Source organism: Carcharodon carcharias, chromosome 1, assembly GCF_017639515.1.
Source record: "Carcharodon carcharias isolate sCarCar2 chromosome 1, sCarCar2.pri, whole genome shotgun sequence".
In the NCBI taxonomy this organism is placed as follows: Eukaryota; Metazoa; Chordata; class Chondrichthyes; order Lamniformes; family Lamnidae; genus Carcharodon; species Carcharodon carcharias.
In genome coordinates this window covers 136,755,979-136,775,863 of record NC_054467.1, presented here as the reverse complement: position 1 = coordinate 136,775,863, position 19,885 = coordinate 136,755,979, and the positions used below count along the sequence as shown (strand labels likewise).

Genomic DNA, 19,885 nt, shown 5'->3' with positions numbered 1-19,885 from the left:
TAGTGGGGAGGAAAGAGTGGGGGAAGGGTGGTTTTTGGGTGATAGCAAATCTTAAAGGGGCCAGAGTTCAGAAGTAATTTTGTGAAGAAGAAATGGAAATCATTGCAATAACATCTCAGAGGCTTGCTGCAAGTTATTTGAACTCCCAGGCCTTTGAAGATGACAGTGGAAGCAGTGAGGACCCAAATTAGACTGAGGAGGGTGCCCTGTGTGGGATGGAGTGTAAGAAGGCTGCCCAAAGGATGCACCCTGGCACTGTGGGAAGAGGTAAGGATCACCTCCAGGACTGCTCATGCACAGCAACTCATTGTGGCAACACATTTCATGACCTTATTAGTTCAGGCAAGAAGAGCCAGCCATATACAACGATATACTCTACTAAACATTTGTCATTAATATGCAGGAGATACCGGAAGTCCTCAACAGCCTCCGGTTTTATCTGCAAGCACTCCTAACACTTTCATCCTCTGACATATGGACCTTACTAAATACCTCACATAATACATAATTCCTTGCTTCATATACTTATCTTCATCCCTTCTTTTGGTCTATCTGCTGATACGTGTGTTTTACTGCAACTCATGGCAAAAAGGGGCATTCTCACTCTTTCCATTATTCTTAAAGAACACAGCCTAACATGAGAGAGACTGGCCACAGATGGTAGACCCACAAGCTCCATACCCTTATTTCTATGAGAAGGAAGCATTACAGTTCCCTCAGGAAGCAGACAGGGAGGGCACTTGGGAACAGGAAGCTGCAAGAATTCGTTATGACATTCTGCTTTTCTCATTCTTATGCAATTGGCCCACACATAAGTCAGGAAGAATGGCTGCAAATGAGGCAAGGATCAATTTATGGCTCTAGACAGAGGTTTCTTCTTTTGGACTTCTGGGGTGAAGCTTCCACCCATCCTTGAAGTAGGAAGAGGCAGGGGCCTTTTACCAAAGTTATAGCTTATTTCTAGAGTGGAAAGGGGAGTTCCAACGCCCAACTTACACAGCAACCTCCACCAGATCTGTCAAAATGCTTCCTTAGGTGTACTCCATGGGCAACTTCCACTGGCTGGCTAACAAGGGCTAAATGGCTAACCCCAGCTCCTAGACCACACAATGTCTATTGGGATCAGCAGCAGAGATTCACTGTGAATACATCCCAGTCCTTATGCAGCGTCAATTTTTGGGATCCAAGACATATGAATGAAACAAAAAACAAAAAATTAACAGTGATTCAAATCAGTTTATTGATTAAATTTTCAAACTTGGAAACAGGAACAGTGTTTCATTACAGTTCTGCACATGCTCAGTTCCTTTAGTGCATCCTTTTTTCCACCTGCCCTACCCATAGAATTTTGCACAGGGACATGTTTGCCACGAATTACAGACATAAGGTAATAATTACTAAAAAATCAGCAGCAATATTCCACTCTTAAATGCTGTAGCCCAAACAGATATATACAAAAGGAGCAAGTGTTGGCAAATTTGAAATGGCAGTGTAAACATTCTGTAATTGTCAAGCTCTTTCGCTAGATCTGTACCAGGGTAGAAACAGAGGTCTATTCTCAACGTTGAACTACAGTTAAATTTAAGCATGGCACTGCAGACCCAGCAGTGGGAGAGATGCACATACCAGCCATTTCTGAATTTCACAGTTGCATCATTTGACCTGTTATCCATCGATCCAAATCAGACCCAAATCAATTTTATTCAGAGACCAGCGGGCACCTTCATGTTACATTTAAAGTCTCACACTACTGTTTGTGATTTAACTGCTGATAAACAGTAACAGTCCTCGACTAGCTTACGGCACATAGCTAGTGATAAAGAAACTGAATCAAGCCTGAACATGAACTGTTGTGAGCCATCAACCAAGAAACTCACTGAAGGGATAAATATAAAAAAAAACACTTCTGTGGCAACCTGTTTAATGTGCACCATACATCTTGGCTCACTCTCATTATGTAACATTACAACTGAGGAATCAGAATTATATTAAGAAGGCACATGGACATGTAAAACACAATTAATTATGCTGGTGTTCAAATACATCACAATCACAAAATCGGAATGCTATCCAACATCTGTATTGCCCCTTGCTTTTAGGGAACTGGTTCAGGTAATGATAGTAATAATTTTTATAATCTCTGGTCTACCTTCCAATTTTAATGTTATATATCTCCTCTGCAGACCCATTCTTAGTTGAAAAATAAAACTATGCAGCTGGGTTCCGTACCAGTTCAATTGATATAATTGATTGGCTGGATTGCGACATTATTCACCTTTTATCTGGAACAGTTCAAAAGAGCGTGTTAAAATGATGAACAGACAAGAAAATGTGACTTGACATTTCCCTCTTTAATTCTGGAGTTCTTTAGTGAAGGGTGAAAAAAAATTGCAAGAAGGACAGACATCAATCCATTTCAACATATTTAAGCTGACACAGCAGTTATTTAATGTTGAGTATCCTCGCCAAAGGCTTCTTATCCAAGTATTTGGTTATGTGTCTCCAATACAAATAATTGGGCTTAAATGTATTGAAATTATGGTTTTAAATTCATGAAATACATCAGCTGATGGATATAGTGTTATTCAATTGGATTCCCAAGTCTATTGAGCAAACCTTCAGTTGGTGTGTATTTTCATTCTCTTCACATTTACTGGTTGTCCACCTTTGATACTTAATCAATTGTCAAGCACTGTTAAACTGCATCAATGTACTTATGCACTTCACTGTTAAGTGAAATTCTCAATAAATGGCAAGTAACCTTTGCACTGGGTACAAGAATGTCACAGGATGTAAATGCTAATGCAGGTTTTTGTTGTAAGCAAGACAAAAGTAAAAGGCTCTAGTTTCCATACAACAATGGTTAACATTTTATCCATTTATCTAGCCACTTCCTATTCACATAATGGTGATATAGTGACACTGTCAAAACATGGATAATAAGCCGCTTTCCATAATACATTATCAACTGTGGTGTACAATTATCATAAAAATACTACTTAATTTGAAATGTAATTTTTACTTGCCCATATTCTTATTTTTGTATTAACATTTGTCACTGCCTTTGGAGGTACTTCAAGTTCTTTTTGTAGCAGGTATTAACATTGTTCACAGAATGCATTTAATATTAATTTAACTACAAATACAAAAATCAGCTAATAATGCCCATTTGAGAAGTCTCACTTTTGCTAATTCCCTTTATCTTCCTGACCTCTTTACTGGTAAACTAGAAATGTGTATTTCAATGATTCACCAAGAATACTATTTTACTTAGAACCCATACAGTGCTGTGTAATTGTTTTGTGGAGTGGTGTTCAGAGGTGTGTGGAAAAAGCATAAATGCCAACAGCCTTTGTTTGAATTATTAATTTCTTTTATTCCTTCACTACGTTTCTGTCCAGCCATACCATGCAAATTTGGGAATGATGCAAGTGAGAGATGAGAAACCAAAGCACCGTGATCCTAACAATTCTTTTTGGTAGATTCATTAAAATGATTTAAAAAAAGGAGTGTAATTTTTTCCTGTGAGATACAAAGATTTAAAGTAAAGACAGCAGCTGTAACATGATGGGAGATATAATCGTCATTACACACATGCACGTTGACATTTACACTCCAGACTCATGGGGGTAGCAGAGCTGTAAAAGAGAGAAAATGAACAATTTGCAGTGATTATAAAACACTAATACTGGAGTAGAACTGCTGGTCACACTACTATACAAGCTGTTTAATGGCTCCAGAAACAAGTTCGCACAGTACCCTAGCACAAATTCAAATACCCTGTCTCCACACTTTTAATTTCTCCGCAATGCAATATTTGCATAATAGCAGAAATCCCATCTCTCCTTGCTTCTCAGTTTTCTTGTCATCTGCTCTGTGATGTGATTGTTCTACATTAATTGAGCCACAGTAGGTTAGGCCAACACACTTTGTTATTTGTCCAAATGTTTATCTATCTAGCTTAATTACAAATAATACAAACCAAAAGTACAGAAATGCTTTTGTACAGAAGGTAAAAATAAAATACTGCTTGCCTATGAAAACACTGCTTGCAAGAAAGTGAATTATGGAAAGAGAACCATAATGCCCAATTAATGGCAAAAGAAACTTTAGAGTAGATTTGTTAAACCATTATCACCTGAAATGTTGAAATGGAGTGAACACCTAGGAAGTAATCCGCTAGTTCAAAAGGTTCAAACATAAGACACTGCAAGTATATGGTTCCATCTAAACTGTGGCTGTATACAACATACTATGGATACTATAACTTCAAACACTGTATCCAAATCCTGTGGTTAAGAATTGGTCTATATAAAAACCAGGGTGTAACCATTAGATATAAATAAATTCACACGATTCTTGGAGAAAGGAATCTTCTGTTGATCTGTCTTTGACAGTAAGTGATAATGCAGTAATTCATTTTAGAACCACATTGCTGGACACTGTTGTGCCTTTGACTAGACCCAAATAAGGATATTTTGCTTGGTGCGATACAACCAGAGAATTCCACTGGTTTAACTAATTAATTTTTTTTTCTCTTTATGTAAAGTGCATCAGATTTTACAATCATTTTCTTGTGCTTCAGAAAATGTTCTGTTATCAGCATGTTCAGTACTGGGAACCTGCTTTTGAAATTCTTTGACTGTAGCCAGAAGTGCAGCTCTTTCCAGCTCGAGTGTACAGATGGCTTGCTTTAACTTCCCTTCATTGGACAGCAAGGTTTTAACTGTGGCTTCCAGGCTCTCAATTTTTGTATGAGCGACCTTTATAAAGAAAAGAAAGGCTTGCATTTGTATAGTACCTTTCAAAACCTCTGGATATCCAAAAGCATTTTACAGCCAAAAAAATAGTTTTTGAATAACAGTAATTACTGTAATGTAGGGAAACGTGACAGCTGATTTACAGACTTGGTCCCACAAATGACAAGATAAATGACCAGATAATCCACTAGTGAGGGAGAATCCACTAGTGAGGGATAAGTGTTGGTCAGGGAACCAGGAACACTTCTCTGCTCTGCTTTGAAATGGTGTCTTGGATATTTTACAGGCATAGGAGAGGGAAGACAGGGCCTCAGTTTCAAATCTCACCAAAATGTCAGCATGTGCTTAGGTTTCTAGCATGAGACTTGAATATAGGAACAAACAGCAGTAGGTTATTCACCTCCTTAAGTTGCTACACCATGCAATGGTGGTCAGTATCAGAACTTTATTTACTTTTTTAAAAAAATTCATTCACAGGATGTGGGCTTTGCCTTCTTGAATACAATTTGAGTGCCTTGCTAGACCACTTCCGAGGGCAGTTAAGTGTCAACCACACTACTGTGGGTTTGGAGTTGCATATAGGCCAGACTGCGTAAGGACAGCAGATTTCCTTCCCAAAAGGACATTAGTGAAACAGGTGCGTTTTCACAACAATCCAGTAGTTTTGTGGTCCCCATTACTGATTATGGCTTTTTATCCCAGGTTTAATGAATTAACTGAATTAAAATTCCTCATCTGCCATTGTGGGATTTGATAATGCTTCTGGATCATTCATCCAGGCCTCTAGATTACTAGTCCAGCTATCATCCCCTGGCAATGTTACTTGACCCTTGATACTAATACCCAACAAAAATCCATTGATTGCAGTACTGAAAATTTCCATTGGCCGTGTATCCACAGCCTATTGATTCCTAGGATCATTCAGAATCCCCAGAGAAGGCAGGCAGATAAGTCTTCTACAGCTAGCCATTAGAATGTATACAACAGCAACCAGATGCAATCTCTCCAGCTCTCCCTGCAGATAATTGTAACACCAGCTTGTATCTTTTCAAATGACAGGGTTGAAACTGGGAATTTAAGATGTGCAGAAAAGCATCCTATTTTTCAATATATTGCACCACTGGACTGCCACAGTATTAATAATATTAGAATTGCACATTTATTAACAATTTGTACAAAGTCCACACTTCATACCTCAAGTTCCTCCAATAGATCACTGTTTTGCTTGCGTAAGCTGTTATTGTTTTTTTCTAACTTTTCTAATCGCTCATTTTCACTCAAGGCAGAAGAGTCCATTAGCTCATCCTGAAGAACGTGGTACTCAACCTCATAGGCCTGCAATTGTTTGGAGAGGTCCATCTCAAACACCTAGACACATCATCAATAGTTAATTTTTAACATATTAATGAAGATTCCTTTACAGGTGCTCTTTTATTGAGCTACCCACTTAACAAATTGTTTCATTTCTTTTGTACCTTTCACCCCTAACTTACACAAACATACAGCTGAAATATACAGACATAACTCCAATTAATATTCAAAGTGACTCTTATACAAAAAGGTTTGGATAATTAAAGCACTGGTTATATATTCTTTATATGCAAATAATTTGAACTGAGCCAGAGACATTGAATGTGAGCCTCCCATTTAATAACCTTACTAAAATAATTAAAAATTAATACCCCCAAATAAGCAACATAAATGTCACTGTAAAATCAGTTTCCTTCCAATCTAATGTCCCAAAGGTTAGGAATTGATTCAGAAGAAGGCAACAGAACACCTGATGACAGAAACTAGTACTGGAAAACTCATCCCTTAACTTCCCTTTCCCCATTAGTTTTACAAAAAGAAGTTTGGTTCAAAAAGACCTGTTTCCATGCTTAAAGGTAAATTTGCAACAAAAGAGACAGAACTTTTAAATCAGATTCATTACCTCTGCCATTGAAGGTGGGCGGCGGTAATATTTTCACCCTTATTTGTTCATCTGTTTGTAAAGAATATACCTCAAAACCTAATAGGCAGGTTCAGCAAAATTTGGTGAACAGATAGGGAATGGCCCAAGGAAGGACCGATTAGTTTTTGGCAAAGATACAGATCCAGATCCTGGAATTTTTTTAAAGGATCCGTCAACATTGGGAGATAGGGTGAGTTAACGTTTTTTAGAAAGTTGTGAGCTGTGATTATTTAGAATGTTGTGGATTGGTCTCAACTGCTGTGGTGCAATTTGTCACAGCTGTCAAAATGTGAGCAGAGCTTTCAGAGCAGGTTGTTGGTATGGATTGGCAGTTCATGAAATGACTGATGGAGCCCAGACTTAAAGGGAAGTCTGGGATTTTGGATGGGCCTGGCTGGTAGACCCCATGGAGAGGTGTGTGTATGATCTTGGGTGGGGGAGGGGGTGCTGCCAATGGACACAGCTGACCCCTAAAGGAGGTACACCCCAACCTCCTGCCTGGCAGCAGCTGGCACAGTGAAAGGATCGCCAGCCTTGCCTCCTAAATTTGGATCTTATCTGAAAAATGTTTGGGGCAATTTTAAATTTAGCTTCTAGCAGACACAAGCCCCATAAATAGCAATTTCAGTCAAAGAAAGCAAATGGGTGTTGGAAATGGAAAAAAATCAATGTGGAAATAATAGCACTCCTCTTAAGTTGTGGGCAACTGACATTATTAGGATAAGAGAAATTTGAGCGATATCTAACCAACAAGGTGTGAAAAGCAGAAAGGCCACGAAGTGCTGTCAAAATAACAGTGAGACTGATAGCACTTGTTATTATTTAAATAAACATGTCACAGCAACTTCAAGTGAAAGCAAATTTGTGATTAAATAAAAGATCAAAAAGTTGCTGTCAGAGATGCACCACTCCACCATCACAAAAGCAGTATCTTGCTATCTAACTCCCCATTCCAATGCACTGAGGGGCATGAAGTTCCTGGACTTGCATAATAGATATGAAATTTAATAAATTTAACAAGTTAATTTAAAGTCACATCAAATCTAAGTGCTCTATTAATGATGTGATGCTGTTAATTACTACAGAGAGCCTCTCTGGCACTGAAATTTAACAATTACAAAATGTGGAGGTCTCATCCCTTCAAGTTTTAATTAGTGTTGGAGATTTTAAAAGTAATGGCATAAATCTTCCGATCAGCATCGGAACCCCCATTTCCAATCCTGATCAAACAAAAAAACTACCCACTTACCTTCCTCTGATTTTTATGGCTAATCTTCCGATGGAGAATCCTGCAAAACTCACTCAATGCAGGAAACCTCAGAGGGAGTAGCGAAGAGAATCTGTACAGAAGCCATGCCCATTTAGGCACTGGCTGGTGATTTCTGGTAAGTGAGAATTTAAACATCCCCAAGCTTCTCAGTGTATGAGTGAATGGGTGAATGTGTAGGTGTGTATGTCGATAGGGTGGGTGAGGGCACAGGGTGATAGCTGGGGTGGGTGGTAAGGTCAGGTCAGGGAGGAGTTGGGGAGTCAGATGGTGGAGGCCAGTCAGGTTGGGTCGGGCGGAAGTCAGTGGCGGGGGGGGGGGGGGGGGGGGGGAGTGGGTGGTGAGACACAGTGATCAAGGGGAGCATGGGGGCCAGTCAGGTAGTGGGGGCTTGTCAGATTGGATCGGGGGGAGGCCAGGGGTGAGGTGTGGGTGGGGAATCTGTTTTATAATTACCCAGGAGCTAGACTAGGATTTTTCTGTCTAACATTTCTTGGGTAACTATCCAGGTAAGTAAGTCAGAATGGTCCTCAGTCTTCGACCCTACCTCAGAGTTGAAGACCTTTTTGGAGAGTCCCAGGCAGCAGGGAACTTGCTCATTGGAAGTTCAAACATCCCAGGCAATTCCCATGGGGTCAGTGCATCAGGGGCTTCTGAGGAGTCCTGAAGTGCATCTCTGGTTTTATGTTCAGTCTCCGATGATCTGGGAACTGGAAGATCAAGGCCATTTTTTCCTACTTTTTCTCTGTCTTATTTCTAATCTCTTTAGCCGATTTTTTCCCTTCTCTTTATTCTCTTTCTGTGCCTTATCTGACATTGAATGCACCCAGTCTAAGGGCAGAATTTAATCCATGGTATGCAATTCCCAAAGGTGGACCTGAAGTGGGCACCATTTCCGCTTTCTTGTCAGGGGTCTGTGCCCACGTGATTTATGTAAAAATTTAAAGGGATGGTGGTGGGCACTGGAAACACATGCAATTACATACCATGTGCCCACAATTCTCCAAGTTTCAGCAACTCCTAGAGGCTCTACCTCTGGGGACAAAGACACCAGTGTCCCAAAGGATGCACCCTCATCTGCCTCTCCTGCACCCTCCACCACCTGGGTCGCAGAATGGTTATGTTCAGAGTTGGGTCCACATTCTTACGAGCATGGCACAGACACAATCCAGCAGCTGCAGGAGGGTGTGGCAGCAGATGTCCCAGTCACTCCGAGGAGGAGCAGGCCTCTGCTGAGCTTCACGCTGACAGAAAAGCCTCTGGTCATAGCCAAAGAAGCCTGCCGGAAATGCAGGTTAGGAGGACATATAGGCAGGCAGAGATGATAGGAGTTATGCATAACTTTGCACAGATTATGGAGGAATCCACGCACACCATGAGTTCTGCCATGTCTCAGGAATACGAGGGTATGAGTTCCTCCATGGAGAAGTTGGTGACCACCAGAGAGCCAGGTCAAGCAACTGACCCCTATGCGCCCTGACCTGAACTCTGTCACTCTAGCCCAGAGCACAAAAACAGTAAAAACTGGGAAATAAGAGTATTGGTCCAAACTGTTTTTTTCTTCTGGGAGCTCTGGGCTCAGTAGCTAGGCGAGAGGGAGACGAGGCACCTTGACTTCCATCCAGCTGCCCCTTCCCTTCAGGGAGGTAGGTGCCACTGCGCACACAGATGAAGGAGGAGCCAACTGCCCGAAGGCTTCCTCCCAGAACAGCCACAGGGTGAGTGGCCTCTTCTCATCCCCTCTGCCATTGAGCCCATTGCCTCCAGTAGGCATGGTTGAGGTTTCCCCTGCATCTGTGTAGGATTGTTCCATTAGGACTGAGCTCTCACCAAGTCCCAGACCTCCAGAGGATGCATGCCCAAGTCATTGTAGGCAATGATACATCACACTGCAGCCTACCTCCACCTCAGCTACTGATGTTGGGGTCACACCAAGATGGAGTGATAGGAATAAGAAAAGTTAAGAATTTGAGAGCACCACAGTGGCACAGGTGTTTTTATAAAATTCACTGTCACATGTAAACTTTGCACAATGTATCCTTTTCACATCATTCGTGTGTACCTCATTTTTTTTTGGATTTGCTTAGTCACAGACACAACTATACAGTCATGCCTCATGGTTGGCAATCACTGAAGACTGCAGGGGAATGTTAGCTATCTCCTCTATTGTGATAGAGGCTATGGTGTGTTTTTGCGACCAGTCTTTACTTAATGGTCACGTGCGTGTCAATTTTGATGTTCACCAGTTTCCAGGATGTAGAGGAACATGCGGGCTCTGCAGACGATTCATTATATACAGTGATAAGGAGACTGTTTGAGATTAGGTTCCACAGGGACAACTGAATTGCTTTGTGTGAAGTCAAAGACCTGTAACGATGGAGCAGGTTCTGAGATCTTGGTCATGACAGGCCGCTTTATCTATGCCTACTGGCACATCAGTTTTCCTGGGTAACAGCCTTCCATAGCGAGTGTGTGTAACAGAGATCCACTCCCCTTGCTACTCTAGGCGGTAGACAACATAGTTTCAGAGTAGCCCCTTGAGTGGGGTGAGGGGGGGTAGGCTGGCAGGGGTTGGTAGATATCCTGAGCAGGCAAACCTGTGTCAGCAATGGGAGAATTGTCATGCAGGTTCCTCAATCTTGGGCAGATCTCCCATATATGAGATTGCACCTGGTATCCCTAGCATGTCTTTCCATGGCCCCAGCATCTAGTAGAGGTTCATACACATACATGTCCTCTTCCTGAGGCTCATCCAACTCATCCTCATCTGAGGAGGCGCGTTGCCAACGTTTGATGATGCCTCTGGTGGAGCTGCAGTCTACATTCTAGTGCTCTTCTGCTGCACTGTGGGAAAATATCACTGGTGTCATCAGTCAGGCCTGGAAGGGGCAGCCCTTATCACCCAGGATCCAGCTCTCAATCTGGACAGGGGCTTCGAAAAGCTCAGCAAGCTATGAGCTCTGCAAATGTATGAGTCATGAAAGCTCCCTGGGAGACAAGCACGGACCTGCATGATTCTTCGCCTGTGGCTGCAGACTGGCTGGACGTAAGCAAGTGGGTGATAGGTTATCGGGGGTAGGCAGGATGCAGATTTGAGGCTACCATCACGATCTTATTGAATGGTGCAGCAGGCTCGAGGGGCAGAAGGGCCTACTCCTGCTCCTTATTTGTATGTTTAGAGTGGAACCCCTTGTGGTTCACATGCTGGCAGTTCCAAGGGAGCTCTAATGGCAACTTAAGTGCAGTCAACTACCCTTGCGTGATAGAAAAATGAGCGACAGCCTCGATGCCCACTGTCCTGGCTGCTTGTCTGCTATCATCTGTGGTGAACCTGATGAACTCATAGGCATGATGGAAGAGGGCACGGGTCACCTCTTTGATGCACCTGTGTGGCAGCCTAAGAAATGCCACACGTTGCTGTGGAGCCCTGTAAGGAGCTGGTGGCAAAAACGCTCAGCGCCGCAGTCATCTTAAGGACCACAGGTGTGAGGTTGCCACCAAATTCACCTGGCTGCAGGTCTTGGCAAACTTTGGTGACCACTTCCTGGAACAGCCTTGGGTGTCTCTGACGTTGCCACTCTGGCATTTGGAGGTGGTTTGTCCATGTCCTGAAAACATGCTGCCATGACAGTGGCCTCCTTCTTTGATGCCTCCTGACCACCCTCCCCCTCTGGTGCTGCCTGTTACTGGCCTTGCAGCCTAAGTTGTTAACCGGCGAGAGCCCTTCTTTGTTGTATCCTCTCCTCCTGCTCCTGAGGTTATAGGGATATTGGGTGTATGAGACTTATAGGTATTCAAGTAAATGTGTGAAGAAGGCAGACAGTGATATGAGAACCTACGTCGCCATGGTTTCATCCATACAGCTGCTGAGCGGTGAGATTTTCTACTCCTTTTTAAAATTAACAAAAACGTATTCCTTTATGGGATATGGGCATCGCTGGCTAGGCATTTATTGCCCATACCTAATTGCCCTTGAGGAGGTGGTGGTGAGCTGCCTTCCTGAACCGCTGCAGTCCATGTGGTGAAGGTACACCCACAGTGCTGTTAGGCAGGGAGTTCCAGGGTTTTGACCCAGTGACAGTGAAGGATCAGTGATATATTTCCAAGTCAGGATGGTGTGTGGCTTGCAGGGGAACTTCCAGGTGGTGGTGTTCCCATCTATCTGCTGCCCTTGTCCTTCTAGATGGTAGTGGTCATGGGTTTGGAAGGTGTTGTCTAAGGAGTCTTGGTCAGTTCCTGCACTGCATTTTGTGTGTCCACACCCAAAACTCCACCACCCCACACTGGCTTCCTTCCACTTACATCTATAATGCTGCCAGCTACAAGTGAATTTTTGGACATGGCCAGTAATAATGTGCAAGTGACCCTCACATTGCAACCTATGACCCTCCCAACATCACTGTGTACCTTCCCTCTAAAACCCTTGATCCCACCCCATTACACTGGATCCTGTCATCTTAGAAGTAGACTTACCATCCTCCACCCCTGAGCCTAACCCCATTCCCATCGAGTTTACTCCTCTGTTTCTGGACCCTCCCTGTATCATCCTTAGAGTTAGATCTCGTGACCCTACACTATGAGATCTTTGAATATTTCTACCTCAGACTGGACCACATCGCCACCACATTGAAATCTCCGTGACTGTGAATGTGCCTCTGCCAGCCAGCACCCTGAGTTTCACCCACACGATCTAACTTTGGACAGTACAGAGCCTGCCCTTTAGACCCCTCATTCCATTCTTCACACTCTGCCTCCACCAGCACCCCCGACCATACCCAAGAAACTAGGCTCTTCCCACTGCACAATTGCGTGCCTACCCCATCCTCTGTCCTCCCTCGAAGGCCCCTTCCAGTTCTCCACAACCTTGCCAGAAACCCCAGCTGCACAAAGCCGACTGGTACACGCTACCTTTAAACAAATGAAACTGGGTGCCACCAGTTTCACGTGTGCTGCTGACAAACTTGAAGGCAGGGCTTATTATCCTAAAACTTTTGAAATTCGTGACATGCAAATGTCTTACAAGTAGAAACCCGACAGGGGACAGAGACCCGACACGTCACTGCCACATCGCTGACTTAATTTTTCAGTCTGAACTCACCATCAGAATTTTGAAATTTCAACTCCCACATAATTAATTTCCCCCCGTCGCCATGTTTGCTGTTCCTGGATTCATCATTAAATTCAGTCCTTTCGTGTTCAGACTGTTAATTTCAGAATACTTCAATCTGCTTGGTTAAAGGAGGTACACAGTTGTTTCCCCAGCAGAGGGCATCATGCCAGTGTCAACTTGCACTTCCAGCAACTTCCAGGGAAAAACATCATAGCATCAAGCAGGGCAAGGAAAAGTCTATTTAATGGTAGGTGCCTTTCACTGACTGGTTGAAGGAAATTTTGGGCCATTATAGTTCGTTCTCCAAGACTAATTTTCGTCACAGGAGTAAAAAAATATTCACACTTTATTTTTGAACTCTCTAAGTTACTATTAATAAACAATATGCCTCATCACCAAGCAACCCATGGCAAGATACAGAACTGTGAAACCTGAGCTGCAAGTTTCATGTAGTCCAGAACACAGCATGTTCTCATCAAACCATGGTTGTAAAGAATGCGTAAAATTATACAATAGATTGCTGGAGGATTGGGGGAGAAATGAGTAAAAATACAGCCAACACAAAGCTACAATAGCAAATTCTAAACAAGTATTTGTGTTTTTATAAACAAAACTTGGGAAGAAATCTATGAAATGTTCAGAAAGGACATACAGTTTTAAATCAGGCTGCCTCCGACAACTAGCAGTGTTTTGCAGAAGAATAGATCTGAAGGTTGCAATCACACTGAATGCCACACCCCAATACTCTAAAGTAAAAGCAGATCACCCTGTTCTGGCAATCAATTGCTTGTGGTACAGATGTTTTTTCCTGCTCCTTCTTAAATATGTTTGTTGTATTTATTTTCACTAATGTTCAACCCTGTGTAACTAGCAAACTCACAGGATGTTAGATACATGCCACTTGGTTTAACATTTTTTCACTGAATGCAGGACTTCCTTTCTAGCAGGGACACCAAAGGCCAAATGCCTTCCACATATGATGTAAACTCCTGTCATTCTTCCATCTAGTTAGGCGTGACATTTCTCTTCCCCTCCCTGCTTTTAGGGCCCTAGTAACGTTACCCTCAAACCAGAACCTGGAAGGTGAAGAACAAAAGGTTAAGGTGACTTTCCTTATGATTTTCCCTACTTCCCTATGGTAAAGCAGTCAGCCACCACTTACTGCTTCCACATAGAAAGGGTGAATTCAGGAACTGCCCACGTCACAAAGCTAACCCAGTTCTTACCAGTCTATTGCTGCACATGCTGCTGCACTTAATCAAAAGCAAAAATTATTTTAAAATCAAGAACAGTTCTTCCATCAGGCAAGTAGCACTGTTTCAAGAGGATATATCAGTAGCCAGGGATGACAGGAAGTCCCTTCTTGGATTCTTTCTAACCAATGTGGAATAAATGTTGATTAAGCTGCAACATGTTCCTACTGATGCTAGCTTTACATTGACTCATACCATACAACCTTGGGAGAAATAAACAACTTTCCAGTGCAGTACTGAGGGAATGCTGCATTGTCAGAGGTGCAGTCTTTCAGATGAGACATTTAAACCGAGGTCCTGTCTGCCCTCTCAGGTGGTTGTAAAAAATCCTACGGTACTATTTCAAAGGAGAGCAGAGCAGTTATCCCTGGTGCCCTGGTCAATATTTATCCCTCAATCAACATCACAAAAACAGATTATCTGATCATTATCATATTGCTTTTTTTTTTAAAGAAGTTTGCTGTGCACAACTTGGCTGCTGTGTTTCCTACATTACAACAGTGACTACACGTCAAAAGTACTTCAATAGTTCTAAAGCATCTTGAGACATCAAGTGGTCATGAAAGACGCTAAGTAAATGCAAGTCTTCCTTTTCAGGTCTGAGGAGCAGCAGGCCCTTGAGGCCTCCTACAGCTTGTTGCTGATGCCAGTCTAGCCTGATTCTCCAGCAGAAGCTGGGAACCTGCCTTCAGTATTCAAATAGCCTTGGGGTCAGAAATTCACTAATCTCTGTAGCAGATCGAAGTTTTACCCTACAAGATATGGCCCCAACCCCACCCCACCCCCATTGTCAGATAGCTGAGACCAGAGAGTCAGAGAAAGAGAGACTGTTTTATGTGGGAATTTTATTCTTGTTGCATTCCCTACTCCTGCTAATAGTACCTGGCCAGCCTGACACAGGAGGGCAGGATTTTCCCCGTACGTTACGAGACCCAGCATACGGTTCAAATGAGGGTCAGGAGCTGCACTATGGGGAAAATAGTTAGATGGCAGTGATTTTCCCCAAATTGGCCAATTAGTGACCAGGCGGCAGGCTCACCATCCTAGGCCCATGAAGCTGGAGGGTCAATAGGAGGCCAATATTTGGTCAGTCGAACAGCTTTTCTTCTCCTTTCCTCCACATCTCCAATATTTTTATAACTAGCAAACGGACGTGTTCAAAGAAAATGGAAAAACTTTTTTAAAAAAAAATATACCCGTGTGATTTTTTTCCTGGGTTGTTGACAGCAGTGTCCCAGGGATTGATCTTTAACTCCTTCAGACTCAGGGACAATCCTGAAACATTGTCAACCTGATGCTAACGTTAACTGGACTCAACATTTTTTTTACCCAAAAGGAGGCATCCTCAAAGTTTACAAGTTACACTGAATTGAACTCATAGCCATTTGATCGAGGTATTATTTGCTGTTGGCTGCTAGTGGATCCCACAACCAACTGCATCTCTTAACTGTACACTGCACAAACTCTCTGGGGAAGGGAGAATCTAGAACAAAATGCACAAAACAAGCATTACATTATAGCATCATCCAAGTAATTAAGTCGATACCTGATTAATAGTTTTTTCCATCTGTACTAATCCAAGGTTGGGTAGAGTGCACTTTATAAAGTCAATTATTGATTCCAGACTCTCATGTTGTAGAATTAGTGGCTTGTGGCTTCCCAGTAGGCTCAGGGCTACCTTAAAGATGACCTCTGACCCTTGAAGGAAGATCATATCTACAAAGCAAACATGAAAATGTGCTCAAAAAAAAAAGCAATTAGGCTAGAAATTGTTCTATTATTCTATGACATTCTACTTAAGGCTTCCTACTTGAAACAATTAGGGAGAGTGAAATTAAAGAATTAAAAAGGGCGTTACAAATTTTTTACGCTAAAATGAAGGTGAAGAACAATAGTCTACATGAAATCACTTGGCTCAGATTATTGCTCAAGATTGACAGCTTCACACCAGCACCACTGCCCCTTTTGGCAGAATTTAATTAGGGCTGTGACTTTTTTTCCTTGTTTAAACCACTAAATTCCAGAAACAGCCACGTGTTTTGCCTTTTAATACAGTAAGTTGCAACAAAAATGAACAATAACACTTACCAAAGACTCGGGCCACAAAACCCAAAGGAAACTGAGAAGCAAACACAGTGAGAAACCATGGGGCAGCGTAAAGGCTGGGGCTAATTTCATTCTCCTCAAAGTGGCAGTAGAGGTCTCGGTGATAGTCGTGGAGGAGTCGTGAAAGTTGGTACATCTGTATCTGTAAATCCCAAATAAGAACATTTTAATGAATGATAATACATAGTAAATGCACTTTTAAGTAGCTTATCTAACTCTGTGAAAGGTACAGTGAAGTTAAAGGCCTTGAAAATGCACAAAAGTTCTACTGGTCTCCTGCTCTTCCTCCTTCACTGGCAGAGGTCAGTAGTTTCTCAGGAGAGTCCACCAACCTCTCTCTGGAGATTTAGTAGAAGACTGCTTGACCCACAGAATTTCAGAGACAAATTTGGTTAGATACCAGGTAAAAACTGCAACACAGACCTGAACTTCCCTTTCCTCCGCTATTTAATCAAGGATGCATGATTATTAGTGCTATCAGCTCCCACATCCCAAGCACACATGCTCACTACTTTGATAATATGTAACACTGTTTACCATCAAAGGTTCATGAACATGGGCCAGAATTATTGGGTCGGCAAGCGGGGGCGGGGCCCACTTGCCGACACGTATAATGATGCGGGGTGATGTCGGGCGGCCGTCCCAATGTCACTGTGCGTCATTCAGATTTTCAGTTCGGCGGGTGCACAGCTGAGTCGGTGCACACCCGCCAAACTGTCAAAGGCCCATTAAAAACTAATTGAACTAATAAAATGAGCTGGCCGTACACACTTAAGTTTGGCGGGCAGGTGAAGAGCCCATGCAGCCTTCGCATTTTTCATGGAACCTCATCCACGGATGGGATGAGGTTTCATGAAGTGTTTATAAATTGAATAAAAATTTTTATAAAAATTCATTGACACGTTCCAGCTCATGTGGCACTCTCTGTGCCGCAGGGAGATTTCTGTGCTCTTTCACGCAAAAGAGCGCAGGCACCAACTAAGTGAAACACCCCCCCGCCCCCCACACCCAACTCTGCCTGCACAGGGAACGCTCAGCACTTCTGGGCGCGTCTTAATTGGCCCGTCCACATAAAGTGGTGGCGTAGACCTGATCGGGGGTGTCCATTGGGTCTGTGCCCGCTCGCCCCTGCACAACCCCCCCCCAACGGGGGGGGGGGGAGAATTCTTCCCATGGTGTTGCCTGATGTTAGGGATAGCAACATGACATCATGAGAAGGGGAGTGTGTCATGTGATCCTGGGGGGCAGTTACCATTGACCAGGAACTGAACTGAACTAGCTATATAAATACTATGGTTACAACAGCAGGTCAGAGGCTAGGAATCCTGCATCCACCCCCTGACTCCCCAAAACCTGTCCACCATCTACAAGGCACAAGTCAGGAGTGTGATGGAATATTCCCCACTTACCTGGATGAGTGCAGCTCCCACAACACTCAAGACACCATCCAGGACAAAGCAGCCTGTTTGATTGGCACAACATCCACAAACATTCACTCCCTCCACCACCGACGGACGGTAGCAGCAGTGTGCAGCATCTACAAGATGCACTGCAGGAACTCACAAAGTCTCCTTAGACAGCATCTTCCAAACCTATGACCACTACCCTCTAGAAGAACAAGGGCAGGAAACAGCACCACCTGGACGTCTCCCCCCCTCCCACCCACCCCCAAGCCACTCACTAAACTATATTGCCGTTCCTTCAGTATTGCTGGGTCAAATTCCTGGAATTCCCTTCCTAACAGACTGTGGATGTACCTACACCATATGGACTGCAGCGGTTCAAGGCAGCAGCTCACCACCACCTTCTGTACACTACCCAAAACTATACACAATACTCCAGGTGCGGTCTCACCCATGCCCTGTGCAGCTGGAGAAAGATTTCCCTACTTTTATACTCCATGCTCTGGTAATAAAGGCCAACATTCCACTTGCCTTCCTAATTGCTTGCTGTACCTGCACGCTAACTTCTTGAGATTCATATACAAGAGCACAATGTCCAGGACATAGCAGCTCATTTGATTGGCACCCCATCCACCACCTTAAACATTCACTCCCTCCACCACCAATGCATAGTGGCAGCAGTGTGTACCATCTAGAAGAATCCAAGGCACCTTCGACAAAAGCTTCTAAACCCGCAACCTTCACCACCAAGAAGGACAAGGACAGCAGATGCACTGGGAACACCACCTGCCAGTTTCCCTTCAAGTCACACAGCATCCAAACTTGTAACTATATTGCTGTTCCTTCACTATCGCTGGGTCAAAATCCTAGAACTCCCTCCCTAACAGCACTGTGGGTGTACCTACGCCACATGGACTGCAACGGTTCAAGAAGGCAGCTCACCATCACTTTCTCAGGAGCAACTAGGGATGGGCAATAAATGCTGGCCCAGCCAGCAACGCCCACATCCCGTGAAAGAAGTTTTAAAAATCCCTTACCAAAGTTACAAATGTCATTCTCTGTAACTGTTGTGCATTATCTATCTCCTTCCTGCTTTATCTATCCTGATTGTGAAAATTTGATGATCTAACTAAATGTTAGTATGTAAAAAGATCAATTTGAAGCGATTTATTAAAATTAAACAGTTATACAGTTATCTATAAAACAGAGAGCAACTTTCAGTCTCTCAATTTTTAAAATATTAATTCATACTAGTATTCAAGAATTATTACAACGTAACATCTGTACCTGTAGAATAATCATGTCTGGTCGATATTGCTTCCTCAAGCCCATATCATACATGAGAAACTTCAGCATATGAAAAGCATCTTCTTCACTCATGTGTAGCAGTAAGATTCCTGCTACAAAGCTAAGGCCCTGGCAATAGCCCACCTCCTGATCCAGCAGAGAGTAGGCTTTCAAGAGATTATAGAGAGAGAGCTGGCCAGCACCCAATGGAGTAGTAAAATAGGGATGTGTCGGAAATGTACGACCTGTAAAACAAGATAGTTTAATATGTAAAGAAAAGAATATTTTCCATAACCTTGTAATCACTACACTGAGAAATTATATTCCCTTTAAAAGAATGAGAATTATTTAACATGACACATCTGAAAAAAGTAACTAGTGAAATTGATCAAACAAATGCATAATTTACACAAATATTGCATTGCTGCTTTTCTTATTCTTTCATGGGATGTGGGCATTGATGGCAATGCCAGTATATGTTGCCCATCCCTAATTGCCCTTGAACAGAACGCCTTGCTGGGCCATTTCAGAGTGGGTAATTAAGAGTCAAGCACACTGCTGTGGATCTGCAGTCACATGTAGGCCAGGCCAGGTAATGATGGCAAATTTCCCTCCCTAAAGGGTATTATTGAACCAGATTGGTTTTATGGCAATCAATGATAGTTTCATGGTCACTAGCTTTCAATTCCAGAATTATTATGAATTTAAATTCCACCAGCTGCCACAATGGGATTTGAAACCATGC

The 19,885-nt window shown here is 42.9% G+C and overlaps 1 protein-coding gene across 6 annotated transcripts in view; it reads right to left on the bottom strand.

The window, feature by feature from the left end:
* Positions 1–1,216: 1,216 nt before the first annotated feature.
* The window catches only part of tbc1d1 (TBC1 (tre-2/USP6, BUB2, cdc16) domain family, member 1), a 263,634-nt gene continuing 244,965 nt past the window's right edge, over positions 1,217–19,885 (bottom strand). For all 6 annotated transcript variants that reach the window (XM_041184498.1, XM_041184507.1, XM_041184517.1 and 3 more), the window contains 5 exons: positions 19,141–19,385; positions 16,433–16,592; positions 15,891–16,060; positions 5,955–6,128; positions 1,217–4,763 (listed from right to left, as the gene is read on the bottom strand). In XM_041184498.1, coding sequence (XP_041040432.1) covers positions 4,554–4,763; positions 5,955–6,128; positions 15,891–16,060; positions 16,433–16,592; positions 19,141–19,385 — 959 coding nt within the window. In that variant the 3' untranslated portion in view covers positions 1,217–4,553. The remainder of the gene's footprint in view (positions 4,764–5,954; positions 6,129–15,890; positions 16,061–16,432; positions 16,593–19,140; positions 19,386–19,885) is intronic.